At 37.2% G+C, this 20,763-nt stretch overlaps 1 protein-coding gene across 4 annotated transcripts in view; it reads left to right on the forward strand.

Moving 5' to 3' along the window:
- The window catches only part of PLGRKT (plasminogen receptor with a C-terminal lysine), a 51,528-nt gene extending 39,790 nt beyond the window's left edge, over positions 1-11,738 (forward strand). For all 4 annotated transcript variants that reach the window (XM_025281546.3, XM_025281543.3, XM_025281545.3 and 1 more), the window contains 3 exons: positions 6,229-6,359; positions 6,939-7,048; positions 11,445-11,738. In XM_025281546.3, the coding sequence (XP_025137331.2) occupies positions 6,229-6,359; positions 6,939-7,048; positions 11,445-11,566 (363 nt within the window). In that variant the 3' untranslated portion in view covers positions 11,567-11,738. The remainder of the gene's footprint in view (positions 1-6,228; positions 6,360-6,938; positions 7,049-11,444) is intronic.
- The last annotated feature ends 9,025 nt before the right edge of the window (positions 11,739-20,763 follow it).

Raw genomic sequence — 20,763 nt, forward strand, 5'->3', positions numbered from 1 at the left:
TTGTGATTGGCTCATTTCAACTGGCACAGTGTCCTTGAGTTTCTTCCATGTTGGAGCATGGTTTAGAATTTTTCTCCTTTTTAAGGTTAAATAATATTTCATGTATATGTCTTGTTTTGTTTACTCATTCATCTGTTGGTGGCCTTTTGGGTTACTCCCACTTTTTTGGCTATTGTTAAATAATGCCGCAATAAACTTGGGTGTATAAGTGTTTATTCAAGTCCCTGCTTCCGTTGCTTTTGGGTATACACCCAGAAGTGGAACTGCTGGATCAAATGATAATTCTGTGTTTAATTTTTTTAAGGAATTGCCATACCATTTTCTGTGGCAGCTGTGCCATTTTACATTCCCATCAGCAATGTACAAGGGTTCCAGTTTGTCCACATCTCTGCCCCATGCCAATGCTTGTTTTCTGTTATTGTTGTTCTTCATAGTAGCCATCCTAATAGGAGTGAAGTAGTGAATTTTTTGTTTTTCATGTATAAAATCTGTTAATCTTTTCCTTCATGTTTCTTGTTTTCCTTGGAAAGGTCTTTGACTTCCTAAGGATACACAAACAGTCTCCAGATTTTCCTTATAATACACGTATCACTTCACTTGGTACATTTGGGGCTTTGATTCACTTGGAATTCATTTTCTATTTAAAGATTGGGAGTGCTAACTGTCCTCCTATAGACTGAGAGTCAGTGATGCCAGTGTCATTCTTGACAGTTCACGCCTTTCCCTCTCTACCATTCTGTCTTTCCTGTGGCTCCTCTGCCCCCAGACCCATGACCAATACTGAACCATTATTGTTTTTAATATGTCCTATCCTTGCTTGCTAATCAGTACTATCAAATTAGACTTTAGTTTTTATCATAAGAAAGTGAGTATGAATAAATGGCACATAATAAAAAATATATCTCTTATGAAAATAAAATATTCAGAAGGATTATAAAAGAAAATCTTATGGCTGTTATCATTTGTCTTATATACTGAGGTGCTCCTATGTTGTATACATATATATTTACAATTGTTTTCTTCTTGGATTGATCCCTTGATCATTATGTAGTGTCTTTCTTTGTCTCTTATAACAGCCTGTAAAGTCTGTTTTGTCTGATATAGTATTACTACAGCAGCTTTCTTTTGATTTCCATTTGCACGGAATACCTCTTTCCATTCTCTCACTTTCAGTGAGATAGTTTTAAGTTGTTGGTCTTTTAATTTCAAATGCATTTCCAATATCCTGCATTTGGACTCTCTTCTCACAATTTTTCATATTGATATCATATTTGTGTGTGGATTATTTCCTGCTTTTACTTTCTCTGTGTATGTACTCGGTTGATCGGTCATGTCCTACTCTTTGTGACCCCATGAACTGTAGCCTGCCAGGCTCCTTTGCCCATGGAATTTTCCAGGCAAGAATACTCGAGTGGAGTGCCATTTCCTACTCCAGGGCATCTTCCTGGCCCAGGGCTTGAACCCATGTCTCTTGTGTCTCCTGCATTGGCAGGTGGATTCTTTACCACTAGCACCACTTGGGAAGCCCCAGGTTTATCTTTACTGGTGAGCTCTCCCATTCATAAGTTTCTTGTTTTTAGTTGTAGCTTTTTCTTTTTCCTCTAGAGAAGTTCTTTTAGCATTTACTGTAAATGCTGGCTTGGTGGTGCTGAATTTTATTTGCTTTGTCTGTAAAGCTTTTGATTTCTCTGTTGAATCTGAATGAAATCTTTGTTGGGTAGAATATTCTGGGTAAAGTATCCTTTTCCCTTTCTTCACCTTAAATGTTTCATGCTATTTCGTTCTGGCCTGCAGAGTTTCTGCTGAAAAATCATCTGGTAATCTCATGGGGGCTCCCTTGTATGTTATTTGTTGTTTTTCTCTTGTGGCTTTTAATATTTTCTCTTTGTTTATAATTTTTTCAATTTAATTAATATGTGTCTTAGAAATATGGATCAATGGAACAGGAGAGAAAGCCCATAAATGAACTAACTAAATGGTCAATTAATGTACAACACAGGAGACAAGAATATACAATGGAGAAAAGATAGTATCTTCAATAAGTAGTGCTGGGAAAACTGGACAGCTACATATAAAAGAATGAAATTAGAACATTCTCTAACATCATACACAAAAATAAACTCAAAATGTAAGACCAATACTATAAAACTCTTAAAGGAAAATGTAGCCAGAACATTCTTTGACATAAATTACAGCAATATCTTTTTTGACTTGATCTACCTCCTACAGCAATGAATATTAGAAACAAAAATAAACAAATGGAACCTAAGTAAACCTAAAAAGTTTTGCACAGCAAAGGAAACCATAAACAAAATGAAAAGACAACCCATTGAATGGGAGAAAATATTTGCAAACGATGTGACTGACAGGGATTAATCTCTCAAATTTATAAATAGCTTATGCATCTTAATATCAAAAAGCAAACAACCTAATCAAAAAATGGGTAGAAGAGCTAAATAGACGTTTCTCGAAAGAAAACATAGAGATGGACAAAAAGCACATGAAGAGATGCTCAATGAAGCTAATCAGAGAAATGCAAATCAAAACAACAAGGAGGTATATCACCTCACAGCAGTCAGAATGACCATCATCAAAAAGTCTACAAGAAATAAATGCTGGGGAGGGTGTAGAGAAAAGAGAACCCCTCTACATTGGTGGTAGGACTGTAAATTGGTATAGCCACTATGAGAATAGGATGGAGGTTCCTTAAAAAACTAAAAATAGAACTATCATATGAGCCAGGAATCCCACTCATGGGCATATAAGTATCCAGAGAAAACCATAATTCAAAAAGATACATTCATCCTAATGTACATTGAAGCAGCTGCTGCTGCTGCTGCTGCTGCTAAGTCGCTTCCGTCGTGTCTGACTCTGTGCGATCCCATAGATGGCAGCCCACCAGGCTCCCCCATCCCTGGGATTCTCCAGGCAAGAACACTGGAACAGGTTGCCATTTCCTTCTCCAATGCATGAAAGTGAAAAGTGAAAGTGAAGTCGCTCAGTCATGTCCGACTCTTAGCGACCCCATGGACTGTAGCCCACCAGGCTCCTCCATCCATGAGATTTTCCAGGCAAGAGTACTGGAGTGGGTTGCCATTGCCTTCTCCATACATTGAAGCACTATTTATTAATACAATAGCCAAGACATGGAAGCAACCTAAATGTCCAGTGAGAGAAGAATGGATAAAGATGTGGTGCTATATATAATGGAATATTACTTAGCCACACTAAAGAATGAAATAATGTCATTCACAGCAACATGGATGGACATAGAGAAGTAAGTCACACAGAGAAAATAAATGTCATCATGTCAATTATATGTGGGATCTAAAAAAAAAAAAAGAGACAAATTCATTTACAAAACAGAAACAGACCCACAGACTAAGAAAATAAACTTATGGTTACCACAGGGGAAAGTAGGGAGGAGGGATAAATTAGGAGTTTGAGATTACCCTATATACACTACTATATATAAAACAGATAATCAACAAGGACCTATTCTATAGTACAGGAAACTTAATAGTCTGTAATAATCTAAATGGGAAAAGAATCTGATAAAGAATGTATGTGTATATATACATATATATAACTGAATCACTTTGAATCACTTTGCTGTACATCTGAAACTAATACAACATTGTAAATCAACTATAAAAAATTTTTTAAAGAAATAACTAAAAAAAATTTGTTTACAAAAAGCCTGTGTGAAAACGTTTATAGCATAAAAAAATCTTGTAACATAAAACTCTAATTACACTTATGTTTGTTTCTCAGTTTGACCTTTCTCTCCCTATCTGTAGCTATTCAGTTTAGGTTTTTATTTAGCATTGTCTTTGCAAAGAAATGACTGCTCACTAGAGGGATTAAACAGCAGCAAGTCTAAGATTTATTAGTCATGACTGGGTCAGGCTCACTTTTCTGCAGAGCTCTTAGATCCATACAAATTAGGACAGGAAAACATGCAAAAATAATATTTTTTTCAATTTCAGGAATTAACCATTATTTTCTCATAATAGTGAAATATTTTATTTTTAAATTGCATGTGTACACAAATATCAGAAGTATCTTTTCCAAGAAATGGATAACTACATAATGAATTCTTCCTACAATCTGCCTTTGTTTTAATTTTTAAATCAAGCTTAAAGAATCAATTTCTAATTTATTTTTTTAATTTTATTTTATTTTTAAACTTTACATAATTGTATTAGTTTTGCCAAATATCAAAATGAATCCACCACAGGTATACATGTGTTCCCTATCCTGAACCCTCCTCCCTCCTCCCTCCCCATTCCATCCCTCTGGGTCGTCCCAGTGCACCAGCCCCAAGCATCCAGTATCGTGCATCTAACCTGGACATTTAAATGCTTGTCTAAAATTTCAATTCCCTGGAGAAGGAAATGGCAACCCACTCCAGTATTCACGCCTGGAAAATCTCATGGACTGAGGAGCCTGGTGGGCTACAGTCCATGGGGTCGCAAAGAGTCGGACATGACTGAGCGACTTCACTTCACTTCACTTCAAAATTTCAATTAGAATTGGAAATGATTGTACCATGAATTCTTCCCATTAACAATTTTTATACACCAGATTAACCTTCCAATGTTAACTGGATTATGATTTTAGCCATTTTTTTTCTTAATGAGAGAATCTCCAGATTAACAGCCATCCAAGCTGAGCTCCCAAAATACTTTGAAAAACTGATGAGCTAACATTTGAGCATTATTTTAAAGTAAAACAGATCAGCTCAACCCACCCTTTTAACAAAAAATTTTCTGTGGTATATACTGCACTTCCTTAGGGCAAATAAGGTCTAATACTCAAGGAGGGTGATATGAGTATTAGGGATAGGAATGCTTGAGGAGAAATTGGAAAAATTTAAAGAGAAAAAAGCAGTTATCTTCCTCACTTCCTGACACTGCAAGGAAAATTTTCATGGTGTGTTTTAGTAAGAAAATAGAAAATGTATGGAATATAAAGCTTAAAAGTAATTATTTATGATAAGGGATATATAAGTAATTGTGGTTATCTGAATACCAAACCACCTTACCTGCCTCCAAAGAAATCTGTATGCAGGTCAAGAAGCAACAGTTAGAACAAGATACAGAGCAACAGATTGGTTCCACATTGGGAAAGGAGTACGTCAAGGCTGTATCTTGTCACCCTGCTTATTTAACTTATATGCAGAGTACATGATGCAACATGCTGGGCTGGATGAAGCACAAGCTGGAATCAGGATTGCCGGGAGAAATATCATTAACCTCAGATATGCAGATGACACCACACATGGCAGAAAGCAAATAACTAAAGAGCCTCTTGCTGAAAGTGAAAGAGGAGAGTGAAAAAGTTGGCTTAAAACTCAATGTTCAGAAAACCAAGATCATGGCATCTGGCCCCATCACTTCATGGCAAATAGATGGCAAAACAATGAAAACAGTGAGAGATTTTATTTTCTTGGGCTCCAAAATGCAGATGGTGACTGCAGCCATGAAATTAAAAGATGCTTGCTCCTTTGAAGAAAAGCTATGACCAACCTAGACAGTATATTAACAAGCAGAGACATTACTTTGCCAACAAAGTCCGTCTAGTCAAAGCTATGGTTTTTCCAGTGAGAGTTGGACTAGAAAGAAAGCTGAGCACCGAAGAATTGATGCTTTTGAACTGTGGTGTTGGAGAAGACTTTTGAGAGTCCCTTGGACTGCAGGGAGATCCAACCAGTCCATCCTAAAGGAAACCAGTCCTGAATATTCATTGGAAGGACTGATGCTGAAGCTGAAACTGCAATACTTTGGCCACCTGATGCGAAGAACTGACTCATTCGAAAAGACTCTGATGCTGGGCAAGATTGAAGGCAGGAGGAGAAGGGGATGACAGAGGATGAGATGTTTGGATGGCATAACCGACTCGATGGACGTGAGTTTCAGCAAGCTCAGGGAGTTGGTGATGAACAGGGAAAACTGGCATGCTGCAGTCTGTGGGGTTGCAAAGAGTTGGACACAGCTGAGCGACTGAACTGAATTGATATAAATAATGCCAAACCGTTTTTTTTCTTCCCTCTTTGATAAACACAAAAATGGAATATGTTATTATAAAATTATTTATAATTATAAATTATATAATATATAAATAAAATAAATTTTAAGAAAGAAAATGCACTGGAAAAGCAGATTACTAACTCCATGCTCAGATTCAAATATGTGTAACCATACTTTTGTCTTTTATTTTGTTCAGCTGGAAAGGCAGCTAATAATGCAGAATGAAATGAGAGAAAGACAAATGGCTATGCAGATTGCTTGGTCTCGGGAATTCCTCAAATATTTTGGAACTTTTTTTGGCATTACAGCCGTCTCTTTAACAGCTGGGTATGTTTGCTATTTATTTTAAAATTTTCTTCCATTTCTTTTTGTCTTTGCCATGATCATATTATTAAGTTGACCAAATAGGACTTTGACCTAAATAGTACACATATATGTCAACAAAGTAACTCTTATAGCTTAGTGCTTGGGGGTAACTCTGTAGAACAAGGATAGTAATAGTTAATTCTGCCTTTAGTTTCTTAGATTTCTCCTGTACCTTTCTCCATTTTACAATATAAGTAAGGGAGAAGATTGACTTTATGCCAAGCTAGAAGGTCTCTACAAATTCATTTCCACAATCCCTAAGGGATAAATATCAATACTTACATATTTTTTAAATGAGTAATCTGAGCCTCAACATCAAATAAAGATGAATGATCATAGGCCCATACACCCTACCAGAGAACTATAGAATCTGCTGAGGAATTATGAATAAGGAAATCCTATCTCCATAGAGAATTAAGTACCTTCTGAAATGTAGGATATTCTTCCAAAAAGCAGGTAACTTTTTTTTTTTCATTGAGTACAGAGATATGTATTTACAGGTTTTTCTTTTATATTAATTATTTTTTGTTCTTGAATCAGAGCAATTAAAGGGAAGAAACCCGTCCTCATCTTTCCTATGGTTCCACTAGGCTTTGTCCTTGCCTACCAGTATGACATGGGCTATGGAACCCTTATACACAGAATGAAAGGTAAGTCTTTGATAAACCAGAATCTCAATTTCTGATTCATTTTTCGGTTCAAGGATCCAGTCCTCCCAACTCTCCCTGAGCTACCATTGACCAATATTTCTGCCCCCTCTTACATAACGATATGCTGAAGTCACCTCAAATAGCTCACAAGAGCCAACTGTCAAATGTTTAGGAATTTTGTAAGCTGTTTGTTAAATACAGTCATTATTAAAAATTAAATGATATAAACTAACACAACATTTTCAATCAACTATACTCAAATTAAAAAAAAATTAAAGTACATAAACTTACAATTCAATAAATTACAGAAAATAAATAGTTTGAATTATATAAGAAACATTAATACATACTCAGAGCTTATCAGTCTCTAATTTTACTATTATCTATACTCTTAAGTTATATATATCTCTTCAAGTTATGTATATCTAGTGTATCTGTATGGTGGAAATGCAGATACAATATATAGACACAATAAAATACAGATGCAACTCTGACTTCCACGCCATCCCACTGGCATGTCAGCTTAAAGTTGGTCATGGTGGGAGTATTTACACCATGGAAATCTGCAAATCCCAAATTAAGGCTTGACTTACTGTTTTGCTGATTGTCTAGATCAGGGGTTGATAAACTGTGGTCTATAGGCTGGCCACCTATTTTTGAAAATAAAGTTTTATTGGAACACAGATGTGCCCATTCATTTCTACTTTTCCATTTCCATGTCAGAGATGACTTACTGAAACAGATACGAACATGCCCACAAGCCTAAAATGTTTCCTATCTGGCCTTTTAAGAAAGTTTGCCAACCCATGGTCTAGACTTAAAAAAAAAATGATGAAGAAAATGTTAATAATGTGTATTAGTCTTAAAAGTGTACTGCAAAGCCATCATATTGTGAATAACATTAAAAAATTTAGGAAGTGTTCTAATACTTAAAACTATTATCTGATTCAACAAAGTTCACAGCATTCTCAAACGAGTAAGTTTCAACATTTGTCCTTGTTTCACTTTTGTCCTACTTATTAACATAAATAAAAATAGCAAACATCATTCATGTTGAATTATACTATCTCAACTGTTATAGGTGAGCTATGGGTAAAAGAGTTCAGCAAAAATCAATAAAAACATTCTTTAAGGATCAATTTCCTATATGGAATTCATGATAGAGTATTGTGTTATTATTTACAAATTATGTGCTACACATATTTCATATAAGCAAAATTTATAATAAGCTATGTACATAATAAGCTTATATACATTTTTTCTTGTTTTGGGAAGCGTGTTGTTAAATATTCACCAGTACCATGCTGCTTTCACACTGAACTCTGGCTTTCACTGCCCTAGAAAATAGCATGGCTGACACAGATGCCGTTCTTGACCCAGAAAGACAGGGTTTCCCACCAGTTCAGGATATCCGTGTCTTTGATTCCCACCACCACATACCGCTCATGAGGATAACTATCTTCCTACTCTTGAAGCCTTCAGCCCAGAGCATACTGGAAACAGTGTTTCCCAAGTCTTCATTTTTGACATCCTGTTCTCTCCTGAGCTGTAGGCTCATGACTATCCCTGAGGCTCTGTAGGGACTGATATTGTTTGGGAAAGGAGAAGGTGCGGATTCCTCTGTAGGTATTGGAAGTAGAGAGTAAAACATTTCATTCACAGACTTGGGGAGATAGAGGGATTATATGTTCTTTAAAATTCCCATTTGACAGAGACAATAACTGCAAAAGAAACAACTGATAAAGGATTAATCTCCAAAATATATAAGCAGCTCATGCAGCTCAATACCATAAAGACAAACAACCCAATCAAAAACTGGTAGGAAGAACTAAATAGACATTTATTCAAAGAAGACATACAGATAGCCAACAAACTCATGAAAAGATGCTCAACAATGCTCATTATTAGAGAAATGCAAATCAAAACTATAATGAAGTATCACCTCACACCAGTCAGAATGGCCATCATCAAAAAATATACAAACAATAAATGCTGGAAAGGGTGTGGAGAAAAGGGGACCCTCTTGCTCTGTTGGTGGGAATGTAAATTGATACAACCAGTATGGAGAACAGTATGTAGATTCCTTAAGAAAAAAAAAAACAAAACTAGGAATAAAACTACCATACGACCCAGCAATCCCACCACTGGGCATATAACCCTGAGAAAACCATAACTGAAAAAGACACATGGACCCCAATGTTCATTGCAGCATTATTTACAATAGCTGGACATGGAAGCAATCTAAATATACATCAACAGATTAATGGATAAAGAAGTTGTGGTACATATATACAGTGCAATACTCCTCAGCCATAAAAAGGAACACATTTGAGTGAGGTGAATGAACCTAGAGCCCGCTATACAGACTGAAGTTGGTCAGAAAGAAAAACAAGTGTCATATATTAATGCGTATATATGGAATCTAGAAAAATGATACTAATGAACCTATTTGCAGGGCAGGAATAGAGATACAGACATAGGGAAAAGACTCTGGACATAGCAGGGGAAGGAGAGAGTGGGATGTACTGAGAGAGCAGCACTGAAACGTATACATTACCATATGTAAATGAGATAGCTAATGAGAAGTTGTTGTATAACACAGGGAGCTAAATGTGGTACTCTGTGTCAACCTAGAGGGGTGGGATGAGGTGGAGGCTTGAGGGGGGAGGTTCAAGAGGGAGAGGACATGTACCCTTATGGCTGATTCATGTTGCTCTATGGCAGAACCCAAAACAATATTGTAAAGCAGTTATCCTCCAATTAAAAATAAATTTTTTAAAATCCCCGTTTGAAAACAGAAGTATATTTTTCACAAAGATACTAGGTTAAAATGTCTTCTGGGGTCAGACGTTATTGGTATCACAGTTCAGCTATATAGTGGGCTAAGCAGTGTCTTGTGGGTTGCCTAGAAATTTATAGCATATATCACTGTGGAAAATGTATTCTGAGTTCTAAAACACTGATCTACAAATTAACTTTTGGAGTACAATTCTATTTTAAGCTGAAAACTAACTGTACAAATTGATTTACTTATGTTAAAATTCATTTCAGTAACCTGTTCAGTTTCATGTTAGTCATCTGCTTAAGAATTCTTGAGTCTGAGCTCAACTGTGTCTCATTGTTTATATATACATTAGAATTCTCAGTGCCTCATACAAATTAATATGTAGTATTAAGAAATCTCAACTCTGTTATAGAGCATTCACTTGAAGATATTACTAATGAAGGGCAAATTTATTTTCTAGGAACATTTTGCTTATGCATTTTGGAAATACTTTTATTACAGGCCCATTAGAATCTATAGAGTATAAAAGTTTAACTTCCAAGATATGTTGTGGAAATGGAAATTTCTTGTTTTAAAAAAAAATTTAGAACCCACTAAGAAATTTGCCATTAAAAAGAATATATAGACTATAACGTATAGCCCTGTTAACTAGTGATCACTGTAAGATATACACTTGCTGTTTAATTGAATTTATTATCAGCCATTCTGTTAACACATACTAAGAATCTGTCATGTGGAAGGTACTCTTACATGGAAACATCTAGTCTGTCATCAATAGCCTGCAGAATTACATACAATTTTATTATTATTTTTATTTACTATTTTAGACTGAGGGGGGAAAAAACTTGTTTGCAGATAGTTGGAATGCTGTGATAATTTACAAATTGTAGCCTGCCCTGTTGGGTTTGGAATATAAATTAATTGTGTGTTAAAAGAGGAATACTTAAAGAAAACAATTGCCTTTATTCTCAAGAAAAGTATATGGAATATCAACAATATATAATTTTTCAAATATTGCTAATTAGTCTTAAAGAATAAAAGTTGGCAAAAGTCACTGGGCCCAAGAAATTACGAGCTATTATTTAAAAGAGGACTTGTTTATAAAAATGTATATATATGTGTGTGTGTGCATTTATTTGGGATATTTATAAGTAGTTTCAAGTCAAAGATTAACTTTCTTGAAAAATTAGAGATTTTAGTAAACTTTGTTTTTTCTCATGTCACTTATAAGAAGTGGCAATAAGAAGAACTATACGTGATTTCTCCAACCTAATCCCCTCCTGACACAACTCAAACTTATCATCCTGACTTTCCTTCAAGGAACAAACAATATTACTTGGTATTGTTTCTCTTCTATATTTAAAAATGCTGTCCTCTGTCAAATAAAGTCTCTGGAATCTGATGTATCTTATGTATCTTATGTATTCATTATTGTATTTCCTTTGGGAGGTCAGTTCTCCGAGGGACAGTAGGTAAGATATTTAACAGTGAGACCTGGAGGCATGCCTCCATACAGTGTTACAGCATGTCACCGGAATACAGCAAGTAGGTCTTCTCACAAAATGCTGTTTACCCCTTTGTCACTTTGTACATTTCTGTACTTTATTTAAGGTGAAGCCGAGAACATACTGGAAACAGAAAAGAGTAAGCTGCAGCTGCCAAAAGGAATGATCACTTTTGAAAGCCTTGAAAAAACAAGAAGGGAACAGAGTAAATTTTTCATAGACAAATGAAATCACGTTTACCCACCAGATCTCAAAACACAGAATTGTTGACTTGAATCATGACCTTTATAACTTTTTAAATGCTTGTGATTTTGATATAATGGATTTCGTTTTAAAATAATAATCAAGATGAATTTTGTTAAACTATTTTAAAATAAAATTTATACCATTCAACACAAAATCATGGAAGTACTCTAAATAACTTTCAGATTTCCTATATATGTGTATGTATCACAAACATCTAAATGTAATGTTATAAAATATATTGTTCTGAATTTCTGAAAGCAAAAGTTCTGCTGCTCTCATTTCTCTGTCACACACACTTTCACCATCACATTAATCTCCCACAGATACTACTTTTATTTGGATTTTTAAATTGTGTCCTGTCTCCGCATGATAGAAAAATACTAATATTAACGATTAACATGTATATTGCACTTGCTATGGCCATACACTCTCTGTTTTGCATAAATTCTTGTAATCATCCCAACAACCTCTGGAGGCAAGCATCATTTCATAGATGTGAAAACTAAGGCATAAAAAAACTGAATTACCCTGGAGAAGGAAATGGCAACCCTCTCCAGTACTCTTGCCTGGAGAATCCCTTGGACAGATGAGCCTGGTGGGCTACAGTCCATGGGGTCGCAAGAGTCGGACACAACTGAGCGACTGACACACACACACAATTGAGATACTTGATGGTGCAAGGGCACACTTTATCTACTCTCCCATCTCCTGCAGGAAGCAGGATGGGGCAGGCAGCACCTGGGAGGCAGGGTGACTCCCCCCACCCCCATCCCTTCTGGAAGTCTTGGGGCCTCAGTGCCTGAACAGCTGGCCTTGGGCAAATAAAAACTAAGTTGTTTACTGGAAAAAAAAAAAAAAAACCTGAATTACTTACTCAGGATTATACACAGACAGAACTGAGACATAACCTTAGATGGTTTGGCTCCCATGTCTACACTCTAAAAGATCTTGAAAAACTTCTGCCTTAATGCATTCTTGACATGCAAAGAGAGTTGTGAAAGACAAAAGGTAAAAACATTCAAATAATGACTCAGGGTATAGTCACTAGAGAGGCAGGAAGAAGGCAAGGTTAATTAGGATGCCTACTTTTTTATTTCCACTCACCAGGAAATCTATACTCATAAAATGATTCTATTTATGCCATTTTTACAGGTGTAAACCCTACATGTGCTAATTTCAAAATATTTATTTAGACCTACTGTGTGTCAGGCACTGTTGTAGGCACTAGCGCTACATGAGTGAATGTAGAGACAAGGTTGCTATATCCTAGGCAGAGAAGTAAGTTCTAGTGAAGAGTGGAGATCTGGGGAGAGAATCAATAAACATGAAGATAAGTTCATTTCTAACAGTGACACATGCAAATAGGATGATAAAAGAATGATAAGAAGAATGTTGGAGAAGGCTATTTTGATCTTGGACAGTAGGGACTGCCTTTCTGCAGAGATGACACTTGAGCTAAGACTTGAATGAGGCAGTCCTGTGAAGAACATGAATGGGGACAGGGAAGGGATCTCTAGGCAAAAGGAAGAGCCAGAGGAATGCTCTGAGACTTGGCATGGCCAGAGAATAAAAGAAGGCCAGGGAGAATACCAGAAAATGAAATCTGAAGGGAGAAAACAATTATGAATACAATGGCTGCTACTCTCAAGCATCGCAAGATATAGTTTGAAACAATAATAGTTGTAGAGAACTAGGGGGAGGTCTTCAAGGATATGTTGATTTTCTCCATGAAGACAAGGAGGTAAAGGGGAGGGGCATTCTGTGCAGAAGACTGATAAAAGGCAGGTCCATGCATGCCAAGTCCAGGGATCTGCTGCTGCTTGTTCAGTTTACCTGGGGCAAGAAGTTCCTCACATGGGGTACTTGTCATGAAAGGAGCCTGGAGGCACAGTTCAACTCCTCAAGGACCTTGGGTGTAACACTCCATAGTTTGCACTCTACCTTCAGGGTGATGGGCATGAAAGAATCTGCACTGGGGTTTTACTGGGATCAGTCAGTTGCTGAGGGAGGATCCCAGAGCCCAATCAGGGAGGAACTGCAATGGTCACCTAAGCACTCGCCGGGGCTCTGATCTGTCTAAGATGTGGCTCTGGGGATGGACTCAGGAAAATGAAAAGGAATAATAACAGGCCTATGGAGCTAGTTGGAGGTTTTAGAGGGAGGAGAAGGTGATTTCTCTTCATTTAATCCACGTGGATCATCTGTGGCCCCTGGAGAACATAAGAAGGAACTAATTGGGAGGCATACTCGTAGTCTAGTGGATATCTAAGATTTAGCACTGGCTTGTAGACCATGTCAGAATTGGGAATCATTAAGTCTTTCTTTCCTTTGTCAGCCGACAAAGATCCTATCTAGTCAAAGCTATGGTTTTTCCAGCAGTCATGTATGAACATGAGAGTTGGACCATAAAGAAACCTGAGCACCAAAGAATTGATGCTTTTGAACTGTGGTGTTGGAGAAGACTCTTGAGAGTCCCTTGGACAGCAAGGACATCCAACCAGTCCATCCTAAAGGAAATCAGTCCTGAATATTCATTGGAAGGACTGATGCTGAAGCTCCAATACTCCGGCCACTTGATGCAAAGAATTGACTTACTGGAAAAGACCCTAATGCTGGGAAAGATTGAAGGTGAGAGGGGAAGGGGATGACAGAGGATGAGATGGTTGGATGGCATCACCGACTCAATGGACATCAGTTTGAGTAAGCTCAGGGAGTTGGTGATGGACAGGGAAGCCTGGCATACTGTAGTCTATGGGGTCGCAGAGTTGGACATGACTAACTGAACTGAAGTCTTTCTTTCCACTGAAATTCAATCATGCTGTCCAAATATTCCTGACATGATCTAACCAGGGCTCCCCAAGAGTGGGTTCAGTCCCCTGTAAGGGTTGACTGGCTAAATAATTTACATGGGATTTGTGATGTGCAACATATCCAGGTCCTGAGCTCCTTCTGAACCACAAGGTCATCCATCTGTCTTGGTATCTTACATTAGCATTGACCCTGAGTTCACTAATAACTGTTACTCGATACAGCCTCTGCTATACACACTCACATACTCATACTTTTTCCTTAGTTCCTTCCTGTGTTCTCCAGGGATCCCAGATAAGCCATGTGGCTCAAATGAGGAGAAATCACCTTCTCCTCCCTCTAAAACCTCCAAATGGCTCCCCAGCCTTGTTATTATTCCTTTTTATTATCCTGAGTCCATCCCCAGAGCCAAGTATGGTGTGTGGGGAGGTAAAAATCAAAGCATAGCTATTAACTAATGGCTTTGCAACACAACTGTACTAAAATATATCCTAATTGTCTTTTTAGTATTAATCATGATCCAAAGCTTTCCTCCTAATTTATTATTTACAGTATTCTTTAGTTGAAAAGACAAACATTTATGCCCGGATTCTCCTGAGCTGTTTCTTAGTCATTTATCTTAATGAATAATTGCATTAATATATGCTCAGGACTTCCCTATTGGTCCAGTGGTTAAGACTCTGCACTCCCAATTCAGGGGGGATAGGTTTGATACCTGGTCAGGGAACTAAGATCCCGTATAGCATGTGGTGCAGCCAAAAAAAAAAAAAAAAAAAAAAGAAATACTAAGCCTCAATTACTAACTAGACATCTGACATCTCCAAATTCTGAACTACATATAGTTTTTGTTCAGCTAAATTACAACCACAGATTTTTGTGATATTACAAGAAGATCGAGGAAATTATTCTAAGAAAGTATATAAGGAGAAGGATAACAAACTATGATCTGAGTAGGAGGAAAGATTTAGAGCTTAAAATAATGGCAGCTTCATCCAATGTCTTTGTCAGTGATTAAGAAAAAAGCTGGGGAGGGGGGTGTGAATGTCTTCAGTCCATATGACTGTCCATCTCTCCCCAAATACTACTGTTTTAACCAAAGCAGAGACTCTCTTAGTGGATGTGGTGGTTAAGTCATGATTTAAAGGAAATAAATACAGGTGCAGAAATTCTCTGCAGGAGAATGACCCTTCTTGGAAATCACTCTATAATAGTAAATATGGATCTTATGACATCACAGTACCTGAGTATTTTGAATGTTTAAAATTCATATTTAAATGAAAAAACTGGGGAGTAAAGTTACACGGACTAAAATTACAAATAAATAAAGTTTACATGGAGTTCCACCCAATACTTAACTGCACTTTGCATAGCGGTGCCCCAAATCTACAGAAAAGAGTTTTAATGACAAATACTGAAATGATCATCAAGATCTTAAGGAAGGAGGGAAGACCTTTAGAAATGATCTTGTCTAAGCCTCCATTTTTACAGTTGAGTAAATGGAGGCCCTTAGTGATTTACCTAAAGTTTCACATCTAGTAATGGTAGTTTGTTCTGAACATTTGGTATACCTGGGAGGATTTTTTTCCCCCAATACAACATGCTGCCTGACTCTAGGAAAACAATGACAAGGTAAAAAAAAAATTTTTTTTTTTATAAAAACACCACATATACTCAGTCTCAGAGCCTTAGAAGATGCCCTATAGAAGGATATGAGTTAGAAGAGATGGGGAGGAAGACTCAGGTTGCAAAAATAATCTAGAATATCATAATGGGAATATGAGCAATCTGAAGTTGAAAATGTTTTTATAGATTTCAACAATTTTAATATTTATACATTCAAATGGGATATTCTAGACCCTTGCCAGAACTATTTTGCTCCACTGTTCTGGGAAAAGAATAATCTCTTACAGAGAATATATTTTTATATAAGTTTTTTGAGAAAATATTTTTAAATAAAGCCTGTTACTCAGGCAGTGTGGTTCTTCTTGGCCTTGGAGTATGTCTGCTTGGCATGAGGGTTGGAAATGTTCCTTAGCTTTGGCCTTGTGGATGCTTACAGGCGATTTCAGGAATACTTGCATACTACCAACTATCAGTTTGCAGAAAGTAGTTTCTAATATTCAAGGCTAACTATTTAGCATCCCTGCTGATTTGTCTACTGGAAACTCTGCATCAGTCTTGAATTATGAAGGCTGGCAAAGTACTTGGGCTACAGGTGCACCAGGAAGCACACATTAACCAGGGGGAGAGAAGGGGAAACAAAAAAAAAAAGACTAGAAAATAAGAAGAGGACCAAGTATAGTTTCAGGAAGGGAGAGAGCTAATCCAAAGCCCTCTCACAGCAAAGAGCTCAAGAATTGCTGCCACAGTTCAGTTACTGGCCTAGATGGGGGAACTGAATTTCCCAGGGACTAAAGTCACCCATGGGATCCCCTCAAAGCCCAGTTTATTTTGCTAGGCTAACTTGCTCCTCTGGCTACTTGGATGACAGTAAGAAGTATGGCTGGGGCAACACAAATTCATCGTGATCACAGATAAAAGCAAATGGAAATCTATACCCCACTGATAAAGATTCAGTAACACTGCTGAGTCTGAGGTCTGGATGACCTTTTTGGTTCACAATTTTAGTTCACAAGTGTCACTGAATGATGGGATGCAGGCAGATCCTTAATCGGAGGTGGTTTTGCCATTTCATTTGGTGTTAGGAGAACAGAGTTAAGGATGTGTCCAAATGAAGTCACGTTCCATGGAAGACTAGCAATCAGAGAATTAGCTTATTGAAGGTTTCAAAAAACTGTAAGGAAATAGGTGTTGAATGTATATGAAAATCAAGGACTATAGAAAATGGTTGACATCGAAATGCGACAACAGAAGACTGAAAAGCTATCAGGATGTCAAGGGTAATATGGTTGGGCTTTGAGGAATATAGGTGACAATTTGTCTTTCTCTTCACACTATCTCCACACCATTAAAGTACTGCTGGTGAAGATCTGACTTGAATAGAAGGTAGAACCAACTCGATCCACCAAAGTGATATTGAAAGAGAGAGAGAGAAGGTCAAGGAGAGCGCGAGGAACCCAATATGGATTCTGAGATACTTGACAATTTTATATATTCCTAAAATAACAGAAAAACTGGTCTCTGGAATACTTTTCATCTTCAAGGAATTAAATCTTTGAAAATGCTACCTGTTTAAGAATAACAATAATAAAAAGACACCAGGAATTTGAATACAGTCTGTGCCTACAGATAGTTACTTCTCCAAATTCAATAGCCATGGGAAAACACAGGGTGCTGGACTGAACTTCCAGTCGTTTTCCTTGTCTAAACTGGAGGCTCATCACCTCTGAAACAGGTTGACAGTCTAACTAGGCAGGCAAAAGAGGTTCTGTTCAGCTTATGACTTTCATAAGTACTTTTCAGCAATTGCAACAGAGACATCAATTTCCTACTAGAATAGGAGAATTTTAGGAAAAGGAAAAATTTAAACAGGCTCATGAGTCCTAGTTAAAAGACATTCTGTTCCACTTCCCATTTCCTTTTCCTCAGAGATATCCACTTTTATCTGTTTTAGCTGTCTCAGTGTAGGATCCCCCTGAGGCAAATTTTGCAATAATGACCTGACCGAGTCATTTATTTGGCAGATGATTGTAGAAATGCTTTTGGGGAATTGGGGAAGAAAAGTAAGGCAGTAAATGAAGTCAGATACAGGAAGTTACCTCTGTGGGCAAATGAAGTTTAATTCAACTGGGGAACACTGAGAAAAGGTTTAGAACACACTCCCCTAGGCCTGAGTTATCCCACACAAGGAGTGAAAGAGTTGCGGTATTTATAACCAACTCTTGAGTTCACTCATGGAGGGCACTTCCTGATGTGTTATTTCTCCAGCATGTATGATATTCAGGATAAGTGTGATCTAGAGGCCAGAGAAAACCCTCAGACAAGAGATTCAGATGCTAGAAGCTGGAAGTCAGATCCATTCAGAAGTCAAATCCAAACAGAAATGTTAAGCAGTGCTTTTGAAAGCACTCATATTTTAGTTACTATGTTACTTTGTGTAACTTTATATCTTTAATATCCCAATGTAGTTACTTCTTAATGTTTCAAAATACTTTTTGATACTATTTCTTGACACACTATTTAAATCATGAAGAATTTGCTCTCTTAGTTCTCCTATCCCACCACCTCCACACACCTGAATCCTTCAAATTCCCGCATCCTTCAAGTATTGCTCTGTAATCATTTTTAGTTACATCTGTAGTCAGTGTTCACATTGTAAGGATGATGAAAACACTTCACAGCTATGCCATGTTATAAAGTATGATTACCATTCCCTTCTTGCTCAGCTTCCTGTTTTCTCTGGAATTAATCTTGTTGCTGTTTTGTGTGCTTAGTATTTTCTGTATCTATCACTTCTTTAATCTGAATCTTTGTTGGTTTCTAAATCTAGTCCCAAGACATTCATTCACATCAGTTATTCAATCAACATCCTGAAGAAATGTGGAGACTTCTAACCGGCTCTCACCATGACTGTTTTCCCTCTACATCTGGTGCTCCACTCTCATCCTGAGTTCTCCACCACCATGGTGGAGGATCTCTTTTTCTTATCCCTGTAGTGGGTCTTTCATTTTCTATGTCCTATGTTGTACTCCCTCATTTGCCGAAACTCATAGCTTTCTGAGAAAAAGTGAATGGAAGAAAAATGTTGATACCTTTTATACCTAAAAATAACTTTATTCTCATCTGACACTTAATTGATAAGTTCGGCTGTGTACAAAATTTCGGGTTATTAATAATTTTCCATCAGGATTTCTAAGGCACTATTTTATTTTCACATTTCTAAGCCTGTTTCAGTGTCAGCACCCTTGGCAGGAAGCACTCCTACACAGACTGCCTTCTGTACTCTGAGTTGCAACTGTTTACACTGCCACCCATCACATAGACAGATGTTCTCCTCATTCCTTACAGGTGCTGACACACCTGCCTGACCCACTGGGCAGAAGCCCTCCTTTACCAGCTCACGCTCACACATGTCTCCCTGGACCACCTTCTCATTCTCTCTGCCCCAGTGTGGATGCCCTCCTCACCCTCTCACGTTCCAAAACCCATCTCTGAGCCACCACAGCCTTCCCCACCCCTGCCAGGATGGGTACCTCCTTTGTTCTGCCTTTCCTAAAGACTTTAGCATGGAATTATTTAGAAAGAGAAAGGAAGAGGAAGAGTGAAATAATGGAATGGAATTTTAACATATTTCACATAATTTTAGGTGACGAATTTTTTTAAGAAAATTTTAGAAACAAAATTACTTTCAAATTGCATGTTAATGGTATTGATTTTTACAAGCCAGATCCTTTTATTTAGAAGTTGGATACAGAGATCTTCACCAAAGAATATTCAGGCTAACTGGAGAAAAGTACTCCAGTGAGCTGTTCCAGCAATGCCAGAGGGCACGAAACTGGATTTCAAGGCCAAAGCAGCCAAAGAACCGCCTCCTCACCAGAAGACCAAGTCCTGAGCTATCCACCAGATTCTGTATGGGATGTAGATACTCTCAGGAAGTGTGTGGGCCCTTGAAATTTTAGAATGTCTAGTACTCTGCCAATTAATTGAGAACTCAAATCTATATAGCAAAATATTTTATAACTCACGAAAATATGCTATTATACTCAATATGCCAGACCATTAGTCCAATAAGTTTATTTATTAAATGTTTCAGCATTTCTAATTATTTGACTAATTCTAATAGTGTATATCAGTGTATAATTCTAATAGTGTAAACGAAACTATTCTGTTGTTTCAATCCAGGTTTCTCAACCGCAGCACATCTGGGCCAGATAATCAACTGGGGTGGGGTGGGGGGCAGGGCATGCTGTCCTGTGCATTACAGTGTGTTTACCAGTATTCCTGCGGGCTACACACAGGTGTCAACAGTAACACCCTCTATCCCAGGTGGACAACCAAAGGTGTCTCCAGATCACCCCTAGTTGAGAACCACTGCCTTGAATTTATACTTTAATTATTTTGACTCCCTTCTTTGTTTAAAATGCATCTTCTTCCACAAAGTGATGAAAAGCCATTGCTCTTTTAGCTTCCCAGGTACAAAAAATTAACAGATGATTAATAAAAGATTGCTACTGCTGGTATCAACATAAAATGCTAATTTTAAAAATATTCAGCTTATGTTAATTTCCACTATTATCTCTTCTTCAAAGTCTAAGACTTCCTATTTCACTGGTATTTAAGTAGCCATATTAAAGGTAACTGAAAGCAAATAATGAAAATAAAAAACAAACTGGATTTTAAAAATATATTTCAGGGAGAAAGCTTGTCTGTTAAACTCAAATAGTCAACATTTCCAAAACAAATAATTT

This window comes from Bubalus bubalis, chromosome 3, assembly GCF_019923935.1.
Source record: "Bubalus bubalis isolate 160015118507 breed Murrah chromosome 3, NDDB_SH_1, whole genome shotgun sequence".
In the NCBI taxonomy this organism is placed as follows: Eukaryota; Metazoa; Chordata; class Mammalia; order Artiodactyla; family Bovidae; genus Bubalus; species Bubalus bubalis.